Source organism: Pinus tabuliformis, chromosome J (genome assembly GCF_031772625.1).
Source record: "Pinus tabuliformis cultivar Carrire ecotype Pingquan chromosome J, CPIR1, whole genome shotgun sequence".
NCBI classification, from domain to species: Eukaryota; Viridiplantae; Streptophyta; class Pinopsida; order Pinales; family Pinaceae; genus Pinus; species Pinus tabuliformis.
Genome location: NC_142295.1, coordinates 45,777,314 through 45,795,631, shown reverse-complemented (window position 1 = coordinate 45,795,631; position 18,318 = coordinate 45,777,314). Strand labels below are relative to the sequence as shown.

Here is an 18,318-nt window from a genome sequence, read left to right as displayed (position 1 = left end):
TAACTGTGTCTATTTCTTGTCTAGTTAGGATTGCTTCAATCCACTTGGTAAATATAGTCAGTTGCTGTTAGGATCCATTGTGTTGAGTCAATGATGTTGGATGGATCTCCCTGATAAAATCGAGTCCCCACTGCTGAAACAGTGCATTGACTTCAACTGTTTTAGAGGAAGAGGCAGCAACTTTCTTTTCCCCTGAAAGACCTGACATTTCATGACAATTCATGATTGTTTATAGACATCTAAAAATAAGGTTGGCCATTAATAACCTACTCTCAATATTTTTTTTGTTGTTGTCTTCCAAAACAAGTGACCACCACAATCACCCTTGTGAAAGTCACTCATCACCTGCTAGGCTTCACCTTCAATTAAACATTCATCAAAACACCTCTAGGATCCTTCCAATAAGGGCATTATTCAAAATTGTTGTTTGTGTTATATTCTTTCCACGACTGACCACGTAGTTAACCAGGGGGTTAGAGAGGGGGCGGAGCCCCCCTTCGTTGCGCTGATTTAGCGGGGGGTCACAGGGGGTTTGAGGCATACTCGTAACCCCACTTTATGGGGTCCAGGGCAACGCCCTGGAAAATTTTGGTTTTGGACCCTATGTTAGGATGGGCAGACCCACCTATGGTTTTGTGCATGATTTTCACACATGTTTTTTTTGGATGCGATGGTTTTTGGTCCATGGTATTGGATGCTTCAGCATGTATAAATATGTATTATAACATTGAAAGGAACATAATGAAAAATCAAGCTAGTAGTCTCGGTTTTGGGATCTAGGGGAAAATCTCTGTGTATATGTGTTTTATGTGTTATGCTCTTGCATTGTTTAATTTTTTGTGTTTTAGAATTCGTATGCAGGTAATTTCTTTATGGGGTTAAAACCTACATTTGGTATCAGAGTAGTTTTGGCTTCAAGGGGACACCTTTCTTGCTGAGGGGTTTCGCTCGGGCCTATGGTAGACCCTGTTCAATGGGAGATCTACAAGATCGATTCTGGTGGTGAAAGATGGCGAGCAATGGAAAGATAGAGATCGAGAAATTTAATGGTCAGAGTTTTGAGTTGTGGAAACTCAATATCGAGGATCTATTGGTGGATAAAGATCAGTGGATTGCGGTAGATCCGGGTACTAAACCAATGGGAGTGTCCGATGAAGAATGGAAGAAGTTGGATCAGAAGGCAAAGAGTACAATACGATTGTGTGTCTCAAATTCGGTATTGTTGAATGTATCAGGGGAAGCTATGGCGAAGGCTTTGTGGGACAAGTTAGGGATTTTGTACCAATCTAAGTCTCTGGGGAATAAATTGTTCCTATGGAAAAAGTTGTATAACTTGAGGATGAAATATGGAGACTCAGTGATAGAGCATCTTAATGCATTTAATACTGTGGTAAGTCAGTTAGCATCTGTTGATATTAAAATTTTAGATGAAGATAAGTGCATCAGTTTGTTGTGTTCTCTACTAGATCTGTGGGATAGTCTGGTTATTGCAATAGGTAGCAATGCAACTGCCTTGCAGTTTGATGAAATAGTCTCAACCTTGCTAACAGAGGAGATGAGACAGAAAAATATGGAGAGCAAGAATGGTGATGCCTTTTCTGTACGAGGACAGTCCCAGAACAGAAACAAAAATAATTCATCAAGTGGGAGATCTAAATCTAGAGGGATATCTAAATATCCAGGAAAACCTGTAAAGGTGGTGTGCTATAAATGCGGAAAGAAAGGCCACTTCAAAAGGGACTCTAAATCTAAAGCTCTTGACAAAGGAAAGGGATCTGATGAGGCTCCTTCTGCAGAGGCGAAAACCACCCCAGATGAAGGTGGGGATGTGTAATTGGCTTCTTCAAGTACACATGTAGATCATGAGGCATGGTTGATTGACTCAGGTGCATCCTTTCACTTCACTCCCCATAGAGAGTGGTTCTGCGAGTATGAGAAATATGATGGTAGTGATGTCTTCATGGGGGATGACAGGAAGGTTATAATCGTTGGTCGCGGAAAAGTAAAGTTGAAGTTGCAAGGTGGAAGGGTTAGAACGCTTCCAGGTGTTCTACATATTCCTACATTAGCCAGAAATCTGATTTCTGTAAGCAAGTTGGATGATGCAGGTGTAAAAACAGTGTTCGAGAAGGATACCTTCAAAATGGTTCAGGGAGCACTAGTATTGATGCGGGGAGTTCGGATTGGAACTCTGTACAAGCTGCAAGGTATGACTGTTATTGATGGGTGCAATAGTTTTGTGGTTCCTGAAAGTGGAGCAGAAAATCTAGTGGTCTCTGGAGAGAGGACCATGCTGTGGCATCAAAGGCTTGGACATATTGGAGAGAAGGGCCTTCAAATACTTCATGGTAAAGGTATGGTAGAAAGTATGAATAATAGCTCTCTGGATTTTGATTTCTGTGAAAATTGTGTATATGGGAAGCAGAATTGGGTGAGTTTCCCCTCTGGTAATAAGAGGGCGAAACAGATATTAGAGCTTGTGCATAGTGATGTGTTTGGACTTGTGAAGGTTCCAAAACTGGGTAAGTCTATGTATTATGTATCATTTATAGAAGACTTCTCAAGGAATAAATGGATATATTTCCTTGAGAAAAAATCTGAATTCTTTGACGGGTTTAAAGAATTTAAGGCTCTGGTGGAAAACCAAACAGAGAAGAAGATAAAAGCACTGAGGACAGATAATGGTAGAGATTTTTGTAGCAAGCAATTTGAAGAATTCTGTAAGAAGTGTGGTATATCATGGCAGAATACTACTCCATGTACACCTCAGCAAAATGGAGTTGCAGAAAGAATGAACAAGACGTTGATGGAAAGGGCAAGAAGCATGCTCAGTGGTGTCGGGTTAGGACAGGAATTCTGGGCAAAGGCAGTGGATACTACATGTTTCCTGGTCAATAGGTCACCTTCATCAGCGTTGGAGGATAAGACTCCACAAGAGGTATGGACTGGTAAGAAACCTTCTTTTTCACATCTAAGGGTATTTGGATGTGATGCATGTGTAGATGTCCAAAGGAGAAAAGAACCAAGTTGGATAGTAAATCTGAAAAGTGCATCTTTATTGGGTATAAGGATGGTTTAAAAGGTTATAAGCTTTGGAACCCAGCAACAAGGAAGGTTGTGTACAGCCAAGATGTGGTGTTTAGAGAGGTGAAAGATGTTATTAAACATGAAGTCCAACCAAAGGAACTTGAGAAGATAGAGTTTGAGCTAAAGGAGGAAGAATCGGACTCTACAGCAGAGGAGGAATCAGAAGATGAAGAGCCACAAACTCCGACTATGAGAAGATCAGTTCGAGAAAGAAGGCAACCTGAAAGGTATAGTCCATCTGCTTTCTATTCAAATTTTGCTTTGTTTGTTACTGATGATGATCCCAGAACTGTGAAGGAAGTAGTGGATTCAGAGGATGGAAAACTCTGGAAAGAGGCCATGGTTGATGAAATGGCAACTTTGCACAAAACTGAGGCTTGGGATCTGGTGGAGTTGTCGGTTGGAAGGAAACCCATTGGTAGAAAATGGGTGTTCAAAAAGTAGACAAATGCAGAAGGAAAAGTGGAGAAATACAAAGCTCAGTTGGTAGCAAAAGGTTATTCCGAGATGTCGGGAATTGATTTTGGTGATATTTTTTCTCCCGTTGCCAAGGTAACTTCTATTAGATTACTTTTATCTGTTGCTCCTATTGGCATTATGACTCAGGTTTGGCACTATGGCACAGGTGTTGTCCTTGATGGCAACTCACTCTGATGACAAATCTTAGTTCAGGCTCTCAGAATGAAGGAAAAAGATATATACGTAGGTTCACCTTGACCAAGATGCATATACACGCGGGTTAGATGTTACAAAGACGCGTATGTGTATACACGCACTTTCACGCAAGAAAAAGCGCGTACATATGGGAGAACTTATGTTTGGTGCATGGTATTTATTCCTCGGTATTTGAACTTATGGTTTTGGACCATAGTATCTCGTCAGATGTGTTGATCCCAAGTATTGGGTCCATGGTATTGGTTTGTTATGGTTTTGGACCGTGGTATTGTGAAAGGCCTAAGACTATAAAAGAGGAAGGAGATCATTAGGCAAGGATTATCTGATGTATTGAATATCTCAAGATGTGCAAGTGATTGGTTTGTGTGGCTGGATCTGAATCAAGGAGGAACCTGAGCATTACAAGATAGACAAGTTCTATTGATGGGTCGAGATCTCAAGGCTTGAATAGTAATGACTTTTTGTGATTTGATCTGTTATAATTGGCGCGTAATTAGATCTATAAATCTGATAATCTGAGTATAACTGAAGTCTGTTTAAGTGTAAAGGGTGAATTGTCTTTTATAGATCTATACGCAGGCTCACCTCTGCAAAGGCACATATACACGCAGGTTCAGCAAGAGAAGAAAGCGTATACACTGGTTGACCTTGATTCAGCTGTGTATGTACGTAGGTTTATACATATTGAAGTAGCGTACGTCTCTTGAAATATGTTTTAGCTGGCTTCTGTGGATTACTGTAGTGTTCTGGGTTCAGCATTGGTGTCTGGTTACTAGTATTGTTTTTCTGGTTACAGCATTCTAAGAAGTTATTGGTTGATTTAGTACTTGTTTGTGGAAAGGAGATTGTTTGATACACATATACTTGATGGTTGTTTGATATTCATGGATCCTGTCTGAAAATCGATGAAACGTGGTCCCTGGAAGAAAAGAGAAGGTTGTAGCCTTCTGTAGGTCAGCACCTACGTACTAGTATCTCAGCTAGTACAAGAGCTAGGGGGGTTGTAGCTCCCTTCCAGGAGAAGATGGAGAATGAGAGAGGGTTGTAGCTATCTGCAGATTGCAGCCTGCGTACTGGTATAAGTTTGCACTAGTACAAAATCATTGTAAAAAGAAGTTTCTAATTAAAAGAAGATAGAGATGAATTGCAACGGGTGGTTTTCACCCACATTGGGTTTCCACCTTATATCTTGTGTTCTTTTGTGTGATTGCCTTCTGCTCTATTTTTACTATTCCTGGTTACTGTTTATATGACTCTGATGCACAGATTAATGATCAACATCTGTATAATACATTAAGTTATAAGTCTGCATGGTATATGCTGGTTTTCTTATTTGAAGTTACGTATATACGCGGTTTTCTCTAACTGAAGTAGCGTATATGATCTGGGTGTGAAATAAAATATATTTTACTTAATAATACTGATTCACCCCCCCCCCCCCCCCCTCTCAGTATTATTTCCAACAATTGGTATCAGAGCAGGTCCTTTAGAAGAAGCTTGATTGCTTGAAGGAAGATCTATCATCATGAGCAACTATGAGAGAGAAGCCTAGATCAGGCCACCAATTTTTGATGGGACCAACTTCGTCTATTGGAAGGTAAGAATTACAACCTATCTTCAATCTCTTGGTACAGAAGTTTGGGATATCATAGATACAGGGTACACATTTCCATCAGCTACTCCTACAGATCCAGCTGGGAAGAAGCAGTATGAAACAAATGCAAAGGCTTTCAATACTCTATTAGGGAGTCTATCTCAAACAAAATTCGTCAAGGTTATGCAGCTCAAAACCGAAAAAGAAATATGGGACAAGATTGTTCTGAGCTATGAAGGAGATGAACAGGTAAAATGAGAAAAACTTCAAACCCTCATAATTCAGTATGAAAATCTCAGAATGCACAATGATGAAAGTGTGGCTAACTATTTCCTTCGTATAGATGAGATTGTTAATTGTATGAAAAACTTGGGTGAAGAAATAAAAGAGGTTGTTTTGGTTGAAAAGGTTCTAAGATCTTTGTCTTCTAAGTTTGAATCAAAAGTTTCTGCCATAGAAGAAAAGTAGAATCTACAGAGCCTTACCATGTCACAGTTGCACGGAATTCTAACTGCTTACAAAATGAGAAAAGGAGGACCATCAGACAGGAGAGAAGTTGCATTCAAGGCTTCAGGAAAAGGAGATTACTATGAGTCAGTACATATGTTAGAAGAAGAGGAAGAATCAAATTTTGTCAAGAACCTCCAACGGGGAACTAGAACATTTAGAGGTAAGCTGTCTTTCAAATGCTTTGCTTGTGGAAGAGTCGGTCATTATGCTGCAAAATGTCCTCATAAAGATAAACTAGAAAAAGGTAAGGAACCTGTCAGATCGAACAAAAAGCAGAATAAGAAGAGCTATTACACGCATGAAAACAGTGATGGATTGTTAAATAGTGATGAAGATGAATGAGGTAATGATGATAGACTCTTCATGGCTTTTGAAGATGATGATTTCTTGGATGCTGTAAATGAAGAAGGTCTTTATGAAGAAATTTCTAGACTTAAAGTTTGTTTAGAGGAAAAGAATATGATTATAGATACTCTAACATGCCAACTTGCCGAAAAAGATAAATACAATGAAAAGTTAGAATGTGAAATTGTGGGACCTAGAAAAGAAATTGAGAAAACAAAAGCCCTTAATCTCAAATTTGCTAAAGGATCTGAAACTTTAGATGAAATTATCAAAGTGCAGTGTTCTCCACTAATCAAGATAGGTCTGGGATATAATGAAGAAGTGTCTCAAGCACAGGAGCCATCCACCTCCAAAAGTTATCTTGATGCAGCAAGGAGGAGTGAAAAAATTGACAATCGAAAGCAAAGGCACAATGGAGATCACCAAGTAAATCAGGGACAATTTACCTCAAGAATGAACAAAGACTACCAGGTAAATCGGGGGCAATCTACTTTAAGGATGAACAGAAGCTACAACCAGCCATAGGTAAAACATTCTCAATTTGCCTCAAGAATGGATGTCAATAGAAACTACAATCATTCGGTTGGTAGATTTGATAATCGCAGGGGTTTCTTCAATGGCCAGTGTTACTCTTGTCATAACTTTGGTCACAAAGCAGCTAAATGTGTTGCCTATAATACAATCATGACTAGAGAAGCTCAAAAACAAAGAAGTATGACTGGGATCATGAAAAGGACCTACAATAACTTTTCTGCTCTTGAAAATGATAGAATGTCCTATTTGTAACAACTTCGGCCATGAAGATTCTAAATGCAGGAGCAGGTTTCGGTAGACAACTCAGAAGGAACAAGTGTCAAGTGCCAAAACATGGAGGATTAAAGAACCACAACCGGAAAGATGTGGGATAGCCTCATATGCAGAAGGACAGGAAAATCAATGGTATATCGACAGTGGATGTTCGAAACATATGACAGGTGATAAAGAAAAACTTCAATCATATAGTGCCTTAGAAAAGGAAAAGAAGGTCTCATTTGGAAATGACACCCCTACGTTCATAAAAGGTAAAGGTTCTGTTCAGTTGAAAGAAAAGGTCAAAGCTGGAAATGTTATGTATGTTGATGGCTTAAAGCATAATCTATTGAGTGTCAGTCAGATGTGTGATCAAGGAACTGAGGTAATATTTCGATCAAATGGATGTAGTGTTCGTGATCTTGATACAGGAAAAACAGTGATCAAAGGCATAAGCACTCCAAATAATTTATACATATTCAAAGAAGGACAACATCAATGCTATCTAAGCAAGAATGATGACTGGTTATGGCACAGAAGATTGGGGCATCTTAGCTTCTCTCAGAGAAGGAAAGCATGCAAATATCAGGTGGTTCATGATCTTCTTGACATCAGAATTCCAGACAATACAATATACAAATCATGTCAGTTTGGTAAGCAAACCAGAACTAATTTCCCTGAGAAGGAAGGATCAGCTAGCATGCCACTTGAACTTGTCCATACTGATATATGTGGTCCAACTAGGAAGAAGTCACCTCGAGGTGAAGAGTACTTCATATTGTTTATTGATGACTTTTCAAGGATGTGTTGGTTAGGACTCATGAAGTATAAAGATGAAGCTTTTGAAAATTCCAAATCATTCAAAGCCTTGGTTGAAAACGAATCAGATCGACGAATCAAATGTCTCAGATCTGATCGAGGAGGAGAATTTACCTCAGATGAATTTTTCAATTTTTGTGAAGAACATGGCATAAGAAGGGAATTTTCGGCTGCAAGGACACCTCCACAAAATGGAGTAGTGGAAAGGATGAACAGAACGGTTCAACAAATGGCTCGTGCTATGCTCAATGAATCAGGAACCCCCGCAACCTTCTGGGGTGAAGCCGCATTTGCTGCAGTAACTATTCTTAACATGACAAATGTCCGGGTAAACGACACTCAGAGTCCTCATGAACTTTGGTATGGTAAGACTCCCACAGTGAAATACTTCAAAAATTTTGGAAGCAAATGATACATTAAAAGGACTGATGAAAATCTTGACAAGTTTGAACCTAGAGAAGATGAAGGCATTCTCCTTGGTTACTCTCCCCATAGCAAAGCATATAAGTGTTACAATAAAAGACTTGGAAAAATTATTGAAAGTATTGATGTAGTGATTGATGAAGAAGGAAATACCTCTAGGCAGGAAAGATCTGAAGTTTTCGAAGATGATGAGGACTATCCCTCAACGTCAAATCAAATTCATGATGAAGAAACCCATGAGGCACCAGAAGAACAAATAAGAATAGAAGAAAAGACTCCATCCAGATACGTTCAGAAGAATCATCCAGAATCTCAAATTTTGGGGCAGAAAGAGGCAGGTGTACAAACAAGGAGAACCATTTCAGAAGCTTCAAGCTATCTAGCATTTCTCTCCTCCACCAAACCACAAAATGTAAGAGAAGCATGCAAAGATGAATGCTGGGTCAAGGCAATGAATGAAGAACTTGAGCAAATTGAAAGGAATAACACTTGGGAGTTGGTTCGTAGACCAAAATATAAGAATGTCATAGGGACAAAGTGGATTTTCAAAAATAAGCTGAATGAAAATGGAGATGTGGTTAGAAACAAGGCAAGACTTGTTTGTAAAGGATATGCGCAACAAGAAGGTATAGACTTTGAAGAAACCTTTGCACCAGTGGCTAGACTTGAGGCTATAAGAATTTTCCTTGCTCTCTCTAGCTTTCAAAAGTTCAAAGTATTTCAGATGGACGTAAAATCTGCCTTTCTAAATGGAGACTTGAATGAAGAAGTGTACATTGAACAACCAGATGGGTTCATCTTTGGAAATGATCCAAATCTTGTATGCAGACTCAAAAAGGCTCTCTATGGTCTTAAACAAGCTCCAAGGGCTTTGTATTTTCGGTTGGATGAGTACCTTCATCAAAAAGGTTTTGCAAAAGGATCAACAGACATCAATCTATATATAAAGGTTGACAATAAAAAGTTGCTAATACTTGTTGTGTATGTTGATGATATCATCTTTGGCAGCAATGAAGAAGACATGAGTCAAAATTTTGCCTTGGTAATGCAAAAGGAGTTTGAAATTTCCATGCTTGGTGAACTCACATATTTTCTTGGTTTACAAGTCCAACAAAACAAAGACGGAATTTTTTTATCACAAACCAAGTATCTCAAGCAGATCTTGAAGAAATATGGGATGGAGGATTCGAAACCAGTATGTACTCCTATGGTTATAGGATGCAGTCTCAACACAAATGATGAATCATAAGTTGTACATCAACCTACCTATAGATCCATGGTTGGTAGTCTACTCTATCTAATAGGTACCCGACCAAACATTATGCATGCAGTAGGGATATTTGGAAGGTTTCAGGCAAATCCAAAGGAAACTCGTCTTCAGGCAGTTAAGAGAATTTTCAAATACCTTCAAGGGACTCAAAACTATGGTTTATGGTATCCTAGAGATACAGATATCACACTTCATGCATATACAGATGCAGATTGGAAAGGTAGCATGGATGACAAGAAAAGCACTAGTGGTGGTGCATTCTTCATGGGTCCTAGATCAGTATCATGTTTTAGCAAGAAACAAAGTTCCATTGCATTATCTACAGCTGAAGCAGAGTATGTAGCTGCTACATCTTGTTGCACACAACTCCTTTGGATGATGCAAACATTGCAAGATCTTCAAATCACTTGTACTCCACCTATTTCCATTTTTTCTGATAATACAAGTGCAATCAGCATTTCAAAGAATCCTATCATGCATTCAAATACCAAGCACATACCTATCAAATACCATTTTCTTCAGGAAAAAGTGCTTGAACAAAAGGTCAAGTTGGAGTATGTTCCCTCTAAGGAACAAGTTGTTGATATATTCACCAAACCACTGCGCAGGGAGACATTTGAATACCTCAAACAGAAGCTGGGGGTAGTTGATGCATCATCTTGCTACTGAAACCTATATGTTTCAGAGAAATGTGGTTGTATGCGAGTTGCATGAGGAGGATCCGCGTACATACACCGATTTATGCAGATACAGTTGCGTATATGGTGGTTTGAAGGAAATCAGTGGGGACAGACTCTGGTTGAAGAGAGTCTGATATGGGTCTGACGAGAGACCATCTGGCACAGGTTCAGGGGGAGCAGATAATCTTCTAATAATGCATTGTTGGCATTACATTAGAAGCTCTTGGTTCGAGTACACAAGCTGTTTTGGGTTCAGGTGGATCAGCTGCAGAAGGAGAACAGAAGGAGAACATGGTTGCTGATCTGAATAGTGCTGCTGATATTAGTTATTGGTGACCTTCATAGTCTTGCTCTAAATTTTTCGTCTCTATGTCATGTATATCTTTTATTATCAAGGTCATGTAACGGCCTATTTTTGGTTTCCCCACTATGCCTGGGATGAATGATGTAATGTACTTGGTTGTCATATGTAAACTTCTGATGTATCCCCACTTGGTTGGGTGGATGATCCCCACTTGGTTGGGCGAAGGATGTTTGTATAGAGTCTTTTGGTGATAGGAAGGTCTTTTATGATGTATAAGTCATGGTTATTCTTGAAGAATATTGTTTTGCAGATCTTGCCTATAGTCAGGGGGAGCATGGTCAGCACAGCAGAGCAGAGATTTCAACATGTACTCAGTGGGAGCATAATCCTTTGCCCTTGATGACAAAGGGGAGAATGACTTTGAGGATCTTAGGGTTGCCATCAAGTCCAAAGGGGGAGATTGTTGGCATTATGAATTAGGTTTGGCACTATGGCACAGGTGTTGTCCTTGATGGCAACTCACTCTAATGACAGATCTCAATTCAGGCTCTCAAAATGAAGGAAAAAGATATATACGCATTGTTACACAGTAATTTATCACTGCCTTCCTGTCAGTCACCCTGCTGTGTCCAGAAGTCACAATCACTAAGTGTTTGATCCCTGAACTGGCTTAAAAACCCATTTTTCCAAAGTTTTGTGCATCAGCGCGTCTGTTCCTAAAATAACCGCGATGACCAGCGCCTCACAGTGTATTTCGTGCGCTGCCATCGCGGAAGAACATCACTTTTCCGCGATGACGCACAGCGCGGCTTTCCCGTGTTCTTCCGCGCTGACATGACTTGTTCAGTTATTGTTATGTGCTGACAGCGCGGCAGTCTCCATATAATCCGCGCTGATCCAGTTTGGGCGAATTTGTTCAAACAACCAGCCTTCCAGATCTCTCCAGGCTTGGTTGTTAGCTTTGTGAATATCGACTCCCTTCTATGGCATGTCTGTTCGACCCTTTGCAACTACTCCCCTTGAAGATAAGCTCATCCTTCCACCTTTTTAGGAGACTCCTTCTCCTATATAAACTTCCACCATTACCATGAGCAGCTAGTTAGAAACTAGTGGGAACTAGCTAGACTTAGCTTGGATTGCACAGAGCTTGTAGTGCTCAGATTGCTGCTATAGGTTTGGTGTGTTAGGAGTGGAAGTGATTCATTGCTTGGGAAGTTTGTTTGTGACATTTGTGTGAGAGAGAGAGAGTTGTTTGTCTTGGAGAACCATCCTCAAAGGTGAATGCTTGAGATACATGCTGACTGATCCCTCCTGAGAAGTTTATCGACGTCAGAACATTTGTTGTACTCTTCTCTATTCTGATTAATAATAGATGACTGCTATTATTGTTCCATTCTCGTTTGTTTATGCAATGGATAAATGTGAATTATGTCTTTTCTGACTGGCATATAGTTACTTTTACTAGATTTCACGCTTGCGTTTGCCTTCTCTTCGTGTGTGCAGGTGTCCGTTCGCGGGGATCGCGGAGGACTGTGACCAGCCGAAGCGAAGGAGCGAAGGAGACATCTCTTCGTCCAACGACAGCGCAGGAATCCAAGTAGGTGCTCTTTACTTCTTGTTTAAGTGTAACTAGGAACATGCGTGGCAGCATTGTGTGATTGTTGCTAGACCCCTATTGGGCTAGTAGGGATCGCCTCTATCCGTAGAGGGGATTTACCTCTCCAACAATTTGGCGACTCCACTGGGGACAGCCTTTGTCCTTTTTCATTCATCCTTGCTTTGAGTTTGTTTGATTGCTCTCTTTTGAAACTTTGGGGATTAATTATCAGTCTTTTGCGTTTCCTGGGTTGATCTGGGAAATGCCCCTGTTTGATTGAAAGATTGGCTGTTTTGATTTGGGAGTTTTGATTTGCCTGTCACTATTTTTGAGCTCCATCGCGGATTTAATTTTAACAGTCGCGCTGAAAATCGGATCAGCGCGGAAAAGACGTGTATATCCGCGATGACACTTTCTAGCTTAATTCCGCGATGACTGTGTTTTTCTGAGATCAGCTCGGTTTTTTGGGCAAAAGTCGCGCTGACAGCTCGGGTGGTCTGTGTAAAAGTTGCGCTGACCCTTGATCATCTCGGGTGCTCAGTGTAAAACTTGCGCTGATTCCTAAAAGTTGTTTTTATAACTTTATCTCCTGAATTCATCAATCTTTCTTATCCCCTGTTGTTTCTTGTCCCTCATTAGCTTGTTTTGATTGCTTTTGGTTAAGGGACGCTCTCTCTTTGATTTCATTCGAGTGAGTCTTGTGACCATGTGACCTAGCCCTTTAGAAGTTTCATCGAGAAACCATTTGCTTGGGTTACTTGTTAACCTAATTCAGCGGAGTCGCCAAATTGTTGGAGAGGTAAATCCCCTCTACGGATAGAGGCGATCCCTACTAGCCCAATAGGGGTCTAGCAACAATCACACAATGCTGCCACGCATGTTCCTAGTTACACTTAAACAAGAAGTAAAGAGCACCTACTTGGATTCCTGCGCTGTCGTTGGACGAAGAGATGTCTCCTTCGCTCCTTCGCTTCGGCTGGTCACAGTCCTCCGCGATCCCCGCGAACGGACACCTGCACACACGAAGAGAAGGCAAACGCAAGCGTGAAATCTAGTAAAAGTAACTATATGCCAGTCAGAAAAGACATAATTCACATTTATCCATTGCATAAACAAACGAGAATGGAACAATAATAGCAGTCATCTATTATTAATCAGAATAGAGAAGAGTACAACCAAATGTTCTGACGTCGATAAACTTCTCAGGAGGGATCAGTCAGCATGTATCTCAAGCATTCACCTTTGAGGATGGTTCTCCCAAGACAAACAACTCTCTCTCTCTCACACAAATGTCACAAACAAACTTCCCCAAGCAATGAATCACTTCCACTCCTAACACACCAAACCTATAGCAGCAATCTGAGCACTACAAGCTCTGTGCAATCCAAGCTAAGTCTAGCTAGTTCCCACTAGTTTCTAACTAGCTGCTCATGGTAATGGTGGAAGTTTATATAGGAGAAGGAGTCTCCTAAAAAGGTGGAAGGATGAGCTTATCTTCAAGGGGAGTAGTTGCAAAGGGTCGGACAGACATGCCATAGAAGGGAGTCGATATTCACAAAGCTAACAACCAAGCCTGGAGAGATCTGGAAGGCTGGTTGTTTGAACAAATTCGCCCAAACTGGATCAGTGCGGATTATATGGAGACTGCCGCGCTGTCAGCACATAACAATAACTGAACAAGTCATGTCAGCGCGGAAGAACACGGGAAAGCCGCGCTGTGCGTCATCGCGGAAAAGTGATGTTCTTCCGCGATGGCAGCGCACGAAATACACTGTGAGGCGCTGGTCATCGCGGTTATTTTAGGAACAGACGCGCTGATGCACAAAACTTTGGAAAAATGGGTTTTAAGCCAGTTCAGGGATCAAACACTTAGTGATTGTGACTTCTGGACACAGCAGGGTGACTGACAGGAAGGCAGTGATAAATTACTGTGTAACAGATGCCCCCTAAAGCATGAAGACCGAGAGAGTGGGAGGGGTGAAATGCTTTACAACACACGCCGAACTGGAACACCACCAGGAAGTACCGAAAAATCTCTGACAATCATATACATGCAGTCTAGGCATGGGCGCAGCCATCCAAAAGACATGCGAGACTGGTCTATGGTATGGACGCAGCCACCCAGCTAAAGAGACCATAATAATGACAAGGTATGGTCGCAGCCATCCATGAAGACTCAGGTATGGGCGCAGCCATCCATCAATGAGTCATGTAATGATTATCCACAAAATCGCAACCTGGACCACAGTGAGCAAGGATCCAGGGTCTTGCGCTCCATCTCGACCCGAACAGAGTACAAGTCCACACATGTGAATACAGGGGTTGGAGTCGAACATGCATGAACATCGTCTGATTACCGGCCAATGATGAGAACCGTTAACAGACGCGAGAGGTACCACCAATAATGACAATGGCCCTCAAGGTACTATAGGTACAATCCGTGGCGTGTGAATCAATGAGCTGGTGTCGAACACCCACGGAATCATTCGATCGTAGGTCAATGATGTAAACCTTGCGTCGAACACGAGGAACCTGCCATTGAGGCATGCAGGCTCCAAGGCACCTGGAAGGAGTCTCTAAGTCACTTTCTCGGATAATGAGTTGAAGTCGACGAGAAGTGGCCTTGATCGAAGGTGGGCCATGATGATTCCCACATCATCGACATGAGACAGAGGTATAATAATTTGTGATGAGATAGCGAACGAGGTTGCATTGTGGCAGAGGACAACTTCTCTTGAACATATAACGGCACTGTAACGGATTTGGCAGTACTTGACATCAAATGAGCAGCGGATAGGATGATGACGGCAATGAACAGATGAGAAGTCAAATAGGATATCCCAAACCCATGGGGGCTAGTGAAAACGAGATGAGATGACCCCACCCAGACACGAAACAGCGGAGTGCCATGTTCAAGAGTGACGTACTGCCGAGACGACTGTAATCAAAGTTCCATTTTCCCCACCTTTGCAGGCAGGTACCCCGATTATTTTTGGATGACAAGCTTGACGGGGGTAACATATGCTTGATGTGTGTCATGTTGACAATATCCGATGTCATTGAGTGTTTAACGAGCCTGACAAAGGAAAAACTCGGCTTCTTTTCTTGTTTCGAGAGTCTGAAAAGAATGCAGAAAAGGAGACTCCAGGGGGGTCCTTTTTCGTACAGTTGTGTCTCTCGAGCCCGAAAAAGTATAAAAATGTGCTCGAAAGAACCGCTCGGTCATTACAACCGAGGAGTACTTTTCATGAATAGCGTCTCCGACCGGAAAAAGTAAAAAAGTGGTCGAAGACACGTCGTTTTAGAGCCAATATCGAGTGTGAAACGACAAACACCCGGCGATCTTTTTGGTTTAACGGTCGGAAAAAGAGCTTAAAAACGACCGCCTTTCGTTCCCTTTAACGAGCTGAAAGGGAGCTCGGCCATCTTCTCTTGTTTAACATCGGAAAAGAGCTTAGAGACGACACTTTGGGAATCACATGAATTGTGGACTGTCATGACCAAGCTGCGATACCTGTACCTGCACAAGGGCACTACCCGCATAAATCCATTCGATATACGTAAAAAACATATTGAAACATGCTTGAAAACAGAACCAAGGCTAGTTTTATGGCTAAAAATGGTAAAAAACCCAAAAAATATGGTAATTTAGGAGTTTTTACTATAAATAGGGGGGGGTAATAAGTCATTTTTACCATTTTACTATTTGGAGTGCGAAGAACGTGGAGAAGCCAAAAAGTTGACGGAGCGATTCCCAACCCATCCGGAGACCATTTTCAGATCTGCTTCTTCCAGGTAGGTTCTCATTCCTTTGCCCTGCATTCTGGTTCATTTTAGGAGTTTTTTAACGGTTGAATGGGCCCAATTGGGCATTTTTTATTTGCATGGGTGCGCCCTCGGTCAGCGCGGAAATTGCCCACGGGGTCGCGCTGACCGAAAAATAGCCAATGTAACCAACTTCGGGTCAGCGCGGAAAAGGCGTGTTCTTCCGCGCTGAGCCGCCATTGTCATCGCGGCTGTCCCTAAAACAGCCGCGATGGCGCGGAAAAGTTTTGTTTTTTAATAAATGAACGTAAATTTCTCCATGAAAACAATTCTGATTGGTTTTTATTGTTCATGCAGGACATCATGGCCTTTCAATGGCAAGAGAGAGTTCACGATGTAGAGGATGTGGCTGCTTGGGGAGACGTGAATTGCTGCAACGCCATGCGGGCGTGCGGATTCATGAAATTCTTCCTTACGCCGCGTCTGAGGGCCCAACATGATCTGCTGGAGCTGCTGATCAGGGCATGGAACCCGGTGGACCAAAAATTCACCATCCGTGGTCACGACATTGAGTTTGACCACATGGATATCTTTTTCTTGACTGGGTTGTCGCGCCGAGGTGCGAGGCCCATCTTGGAGGGGCAGCGACCTAGCGGCGGTACTCTGGATGACCTGATGGCTGAGGTTTGCCCGAGGGCGGTGAAAACGCGGAGTGGGAAGTGCTCGATCCCCACAGTGAGAGACATAGTGCTGCGCACCATCCTGTTCATGGTGACCCGGGCAGCGGGCAGCATGGCGAACCACGAGGCATCCAAGACCCATCTCCTACTAGCCCTCGAGTGCCTCGAGCCTACCGTGTTTGACTGGTGCACTGCAGTGTGCAACAACATGAAGAGGCAATTGAGCAACTGCCGTCGCAGAGAGACGAAGCAGTTCGGGTATGGATCGATCCTGGTCCCGCTCATTCTGGAGCGAGTACCAGCCATGCGACTGCAGTCTATGGCTGTGGATGCCCCCAGAGATCCTCGAGAGACGAGGGCCTCACGATGGGCTCGGATTATGCCACGTGGGGGTGGCGGCCGACCACATAGCTGGGGGGCATTTTTCAGAGACTGGTTGGACCAACAGGAGATCTTCGTACAGGATTGGCCATATGCGGGGATGGATTTCCGCAATGATCCTGACTTGGTGCTGCCTCCGGGTGAACAGTGGGATGATGCAGGTATGACACTTTTTGTCTTTTGAGTTTTGTATTGTTTTTAAATTTTTTATGTACATGTCCTAATAAATGTCTTGTCATGCAGATGTGGGGCCTACTAGACCGATTGGCCTGGCTGCCACGGCACGGAGAGAGGGCCCGGGAGCCGGAGCTTTGGCCTTAGCCCCTCCAGGGGCCAACACACCAGAGATTGTGGCTCGCAACCTTGAGGGGTTGCTGGAGGGGGTGCCGGACTTCCAGGGGGTTGAGGAGGTTCCTGTGGAGCATCAGATCCACACAGTGGGTGTGGAACCCAGAGTGCACCGCCTTCTGAGGCGGGTGGCACGAGCGGCTGTGTACTACAGAGAGCACCATCCAGCCGATTAGTCACCTAGGTTTTATTTCCACTGTTTATTTTGAGACATTATGACTCAGATGTATTGAGATTTTGGGACACGTACTTCTATTTTTGAGCGCCTCAGTGCGCCACACGATATATATATATATACATACCGATTTTTGGATGAGTCGTTGTTACATGTGATGATGTGTTATCTTGTGTTATGCGTTTGTTCAGTACAATTTGTGATCTTATGTATGAATTTGCACGACACTCGACTCATGGATTTTATATGTTTAATGCAAGCTTAAAAACACACACGTGCAAACTATGCTTGAAATGATTTATTTACATATGCTTATGGTCTTACTATGCTGTTCTTTCCTTCCTTGTATGATGTTTATCTGTTTCGCAAATGTCTATCTAATACACGATTTGCCAATGCATCAGTCAACGTATTTAATCGTCTCGGAATATGCTGATAAGTAATGTAATCGAAATTCCGTTCTAACAATCTTACACGTAGGTACAACCTTAATATGCGCTGGTCTCTGACAGAATATCGCCTGTTGAGTTGATGGACAACCAGCTGGGAGTCCAGGTTCACCACTAGCTCTCGGATGCCGAGGTCAACTGCTTCGGCAAGTAATTCTATTACAGCACTGTACTCGGCAACGTTGTTAGTGGTACGACCTAGGCATACACCCTGCAGGTTTATCAACTCCCCGTGAGGATCGTAGATCACCCACGCTGCCGAAGAAAAATTACAAGTACTACGGCAGGCACCATCAGCGAAACCAACATAAGGAGTACGAGACATCTGCGCAGGAAAGAGAAAGCATAATAAGGGGCAAAAACACGCCTTCACACCAAAGCAAAAGAAACTCATGCAGTAAAAACTCAAAAACACACGTATATACAA

The 18,318-nt window shown here is 42.3% G+C and overlaps 1 protein-coding gene across 1 annotated transcript; it reads left to right on the top strand.

The window, feature by feature from the left end:
* The first annotated feature begins 16,990 nt into the window (after window positions 1-16,990).
* On the top strand, window positions 16,991-17,504 carry LOC149225408 (uncharacterized). Its single transcript, XM_089375084.1, has 2 exons — window positions 16,991-17,080; window positions 17,163-17,504. The coding sequence occupies exons 1-2, from the start codon at window positions 17,020-17,022 to the stop codon at window positions 17,441-17,443; spliced, it is 342 nt and encodes a 113-aa protein (XP_089231210.1). The 5' UTR covers window positions 16,991-17,019; the 3' UTR covers window positions 17,444-17,504.
* The last annotated feature ends 814 nt before the right edge of the window (window positions 17,505-18,318 follow it).

Excerpts from the sequence above, each read along its gene's own strand:
- LOC149225408 (XM_089375084.1), top strand. The coding sequence starts at position 17,020 with ATGGATTTCCGCAATGATCCTGACTTGGTGCTGCCTCCGGGTGAACAG. Across the intron at positions 17,081-17,162 it reads TGAACAGTGGGATGATGCAG|ATGTGGGGCCTACTAGACCG; the intron begins GTATGACACTTT and ends CTTGTCATGCAG.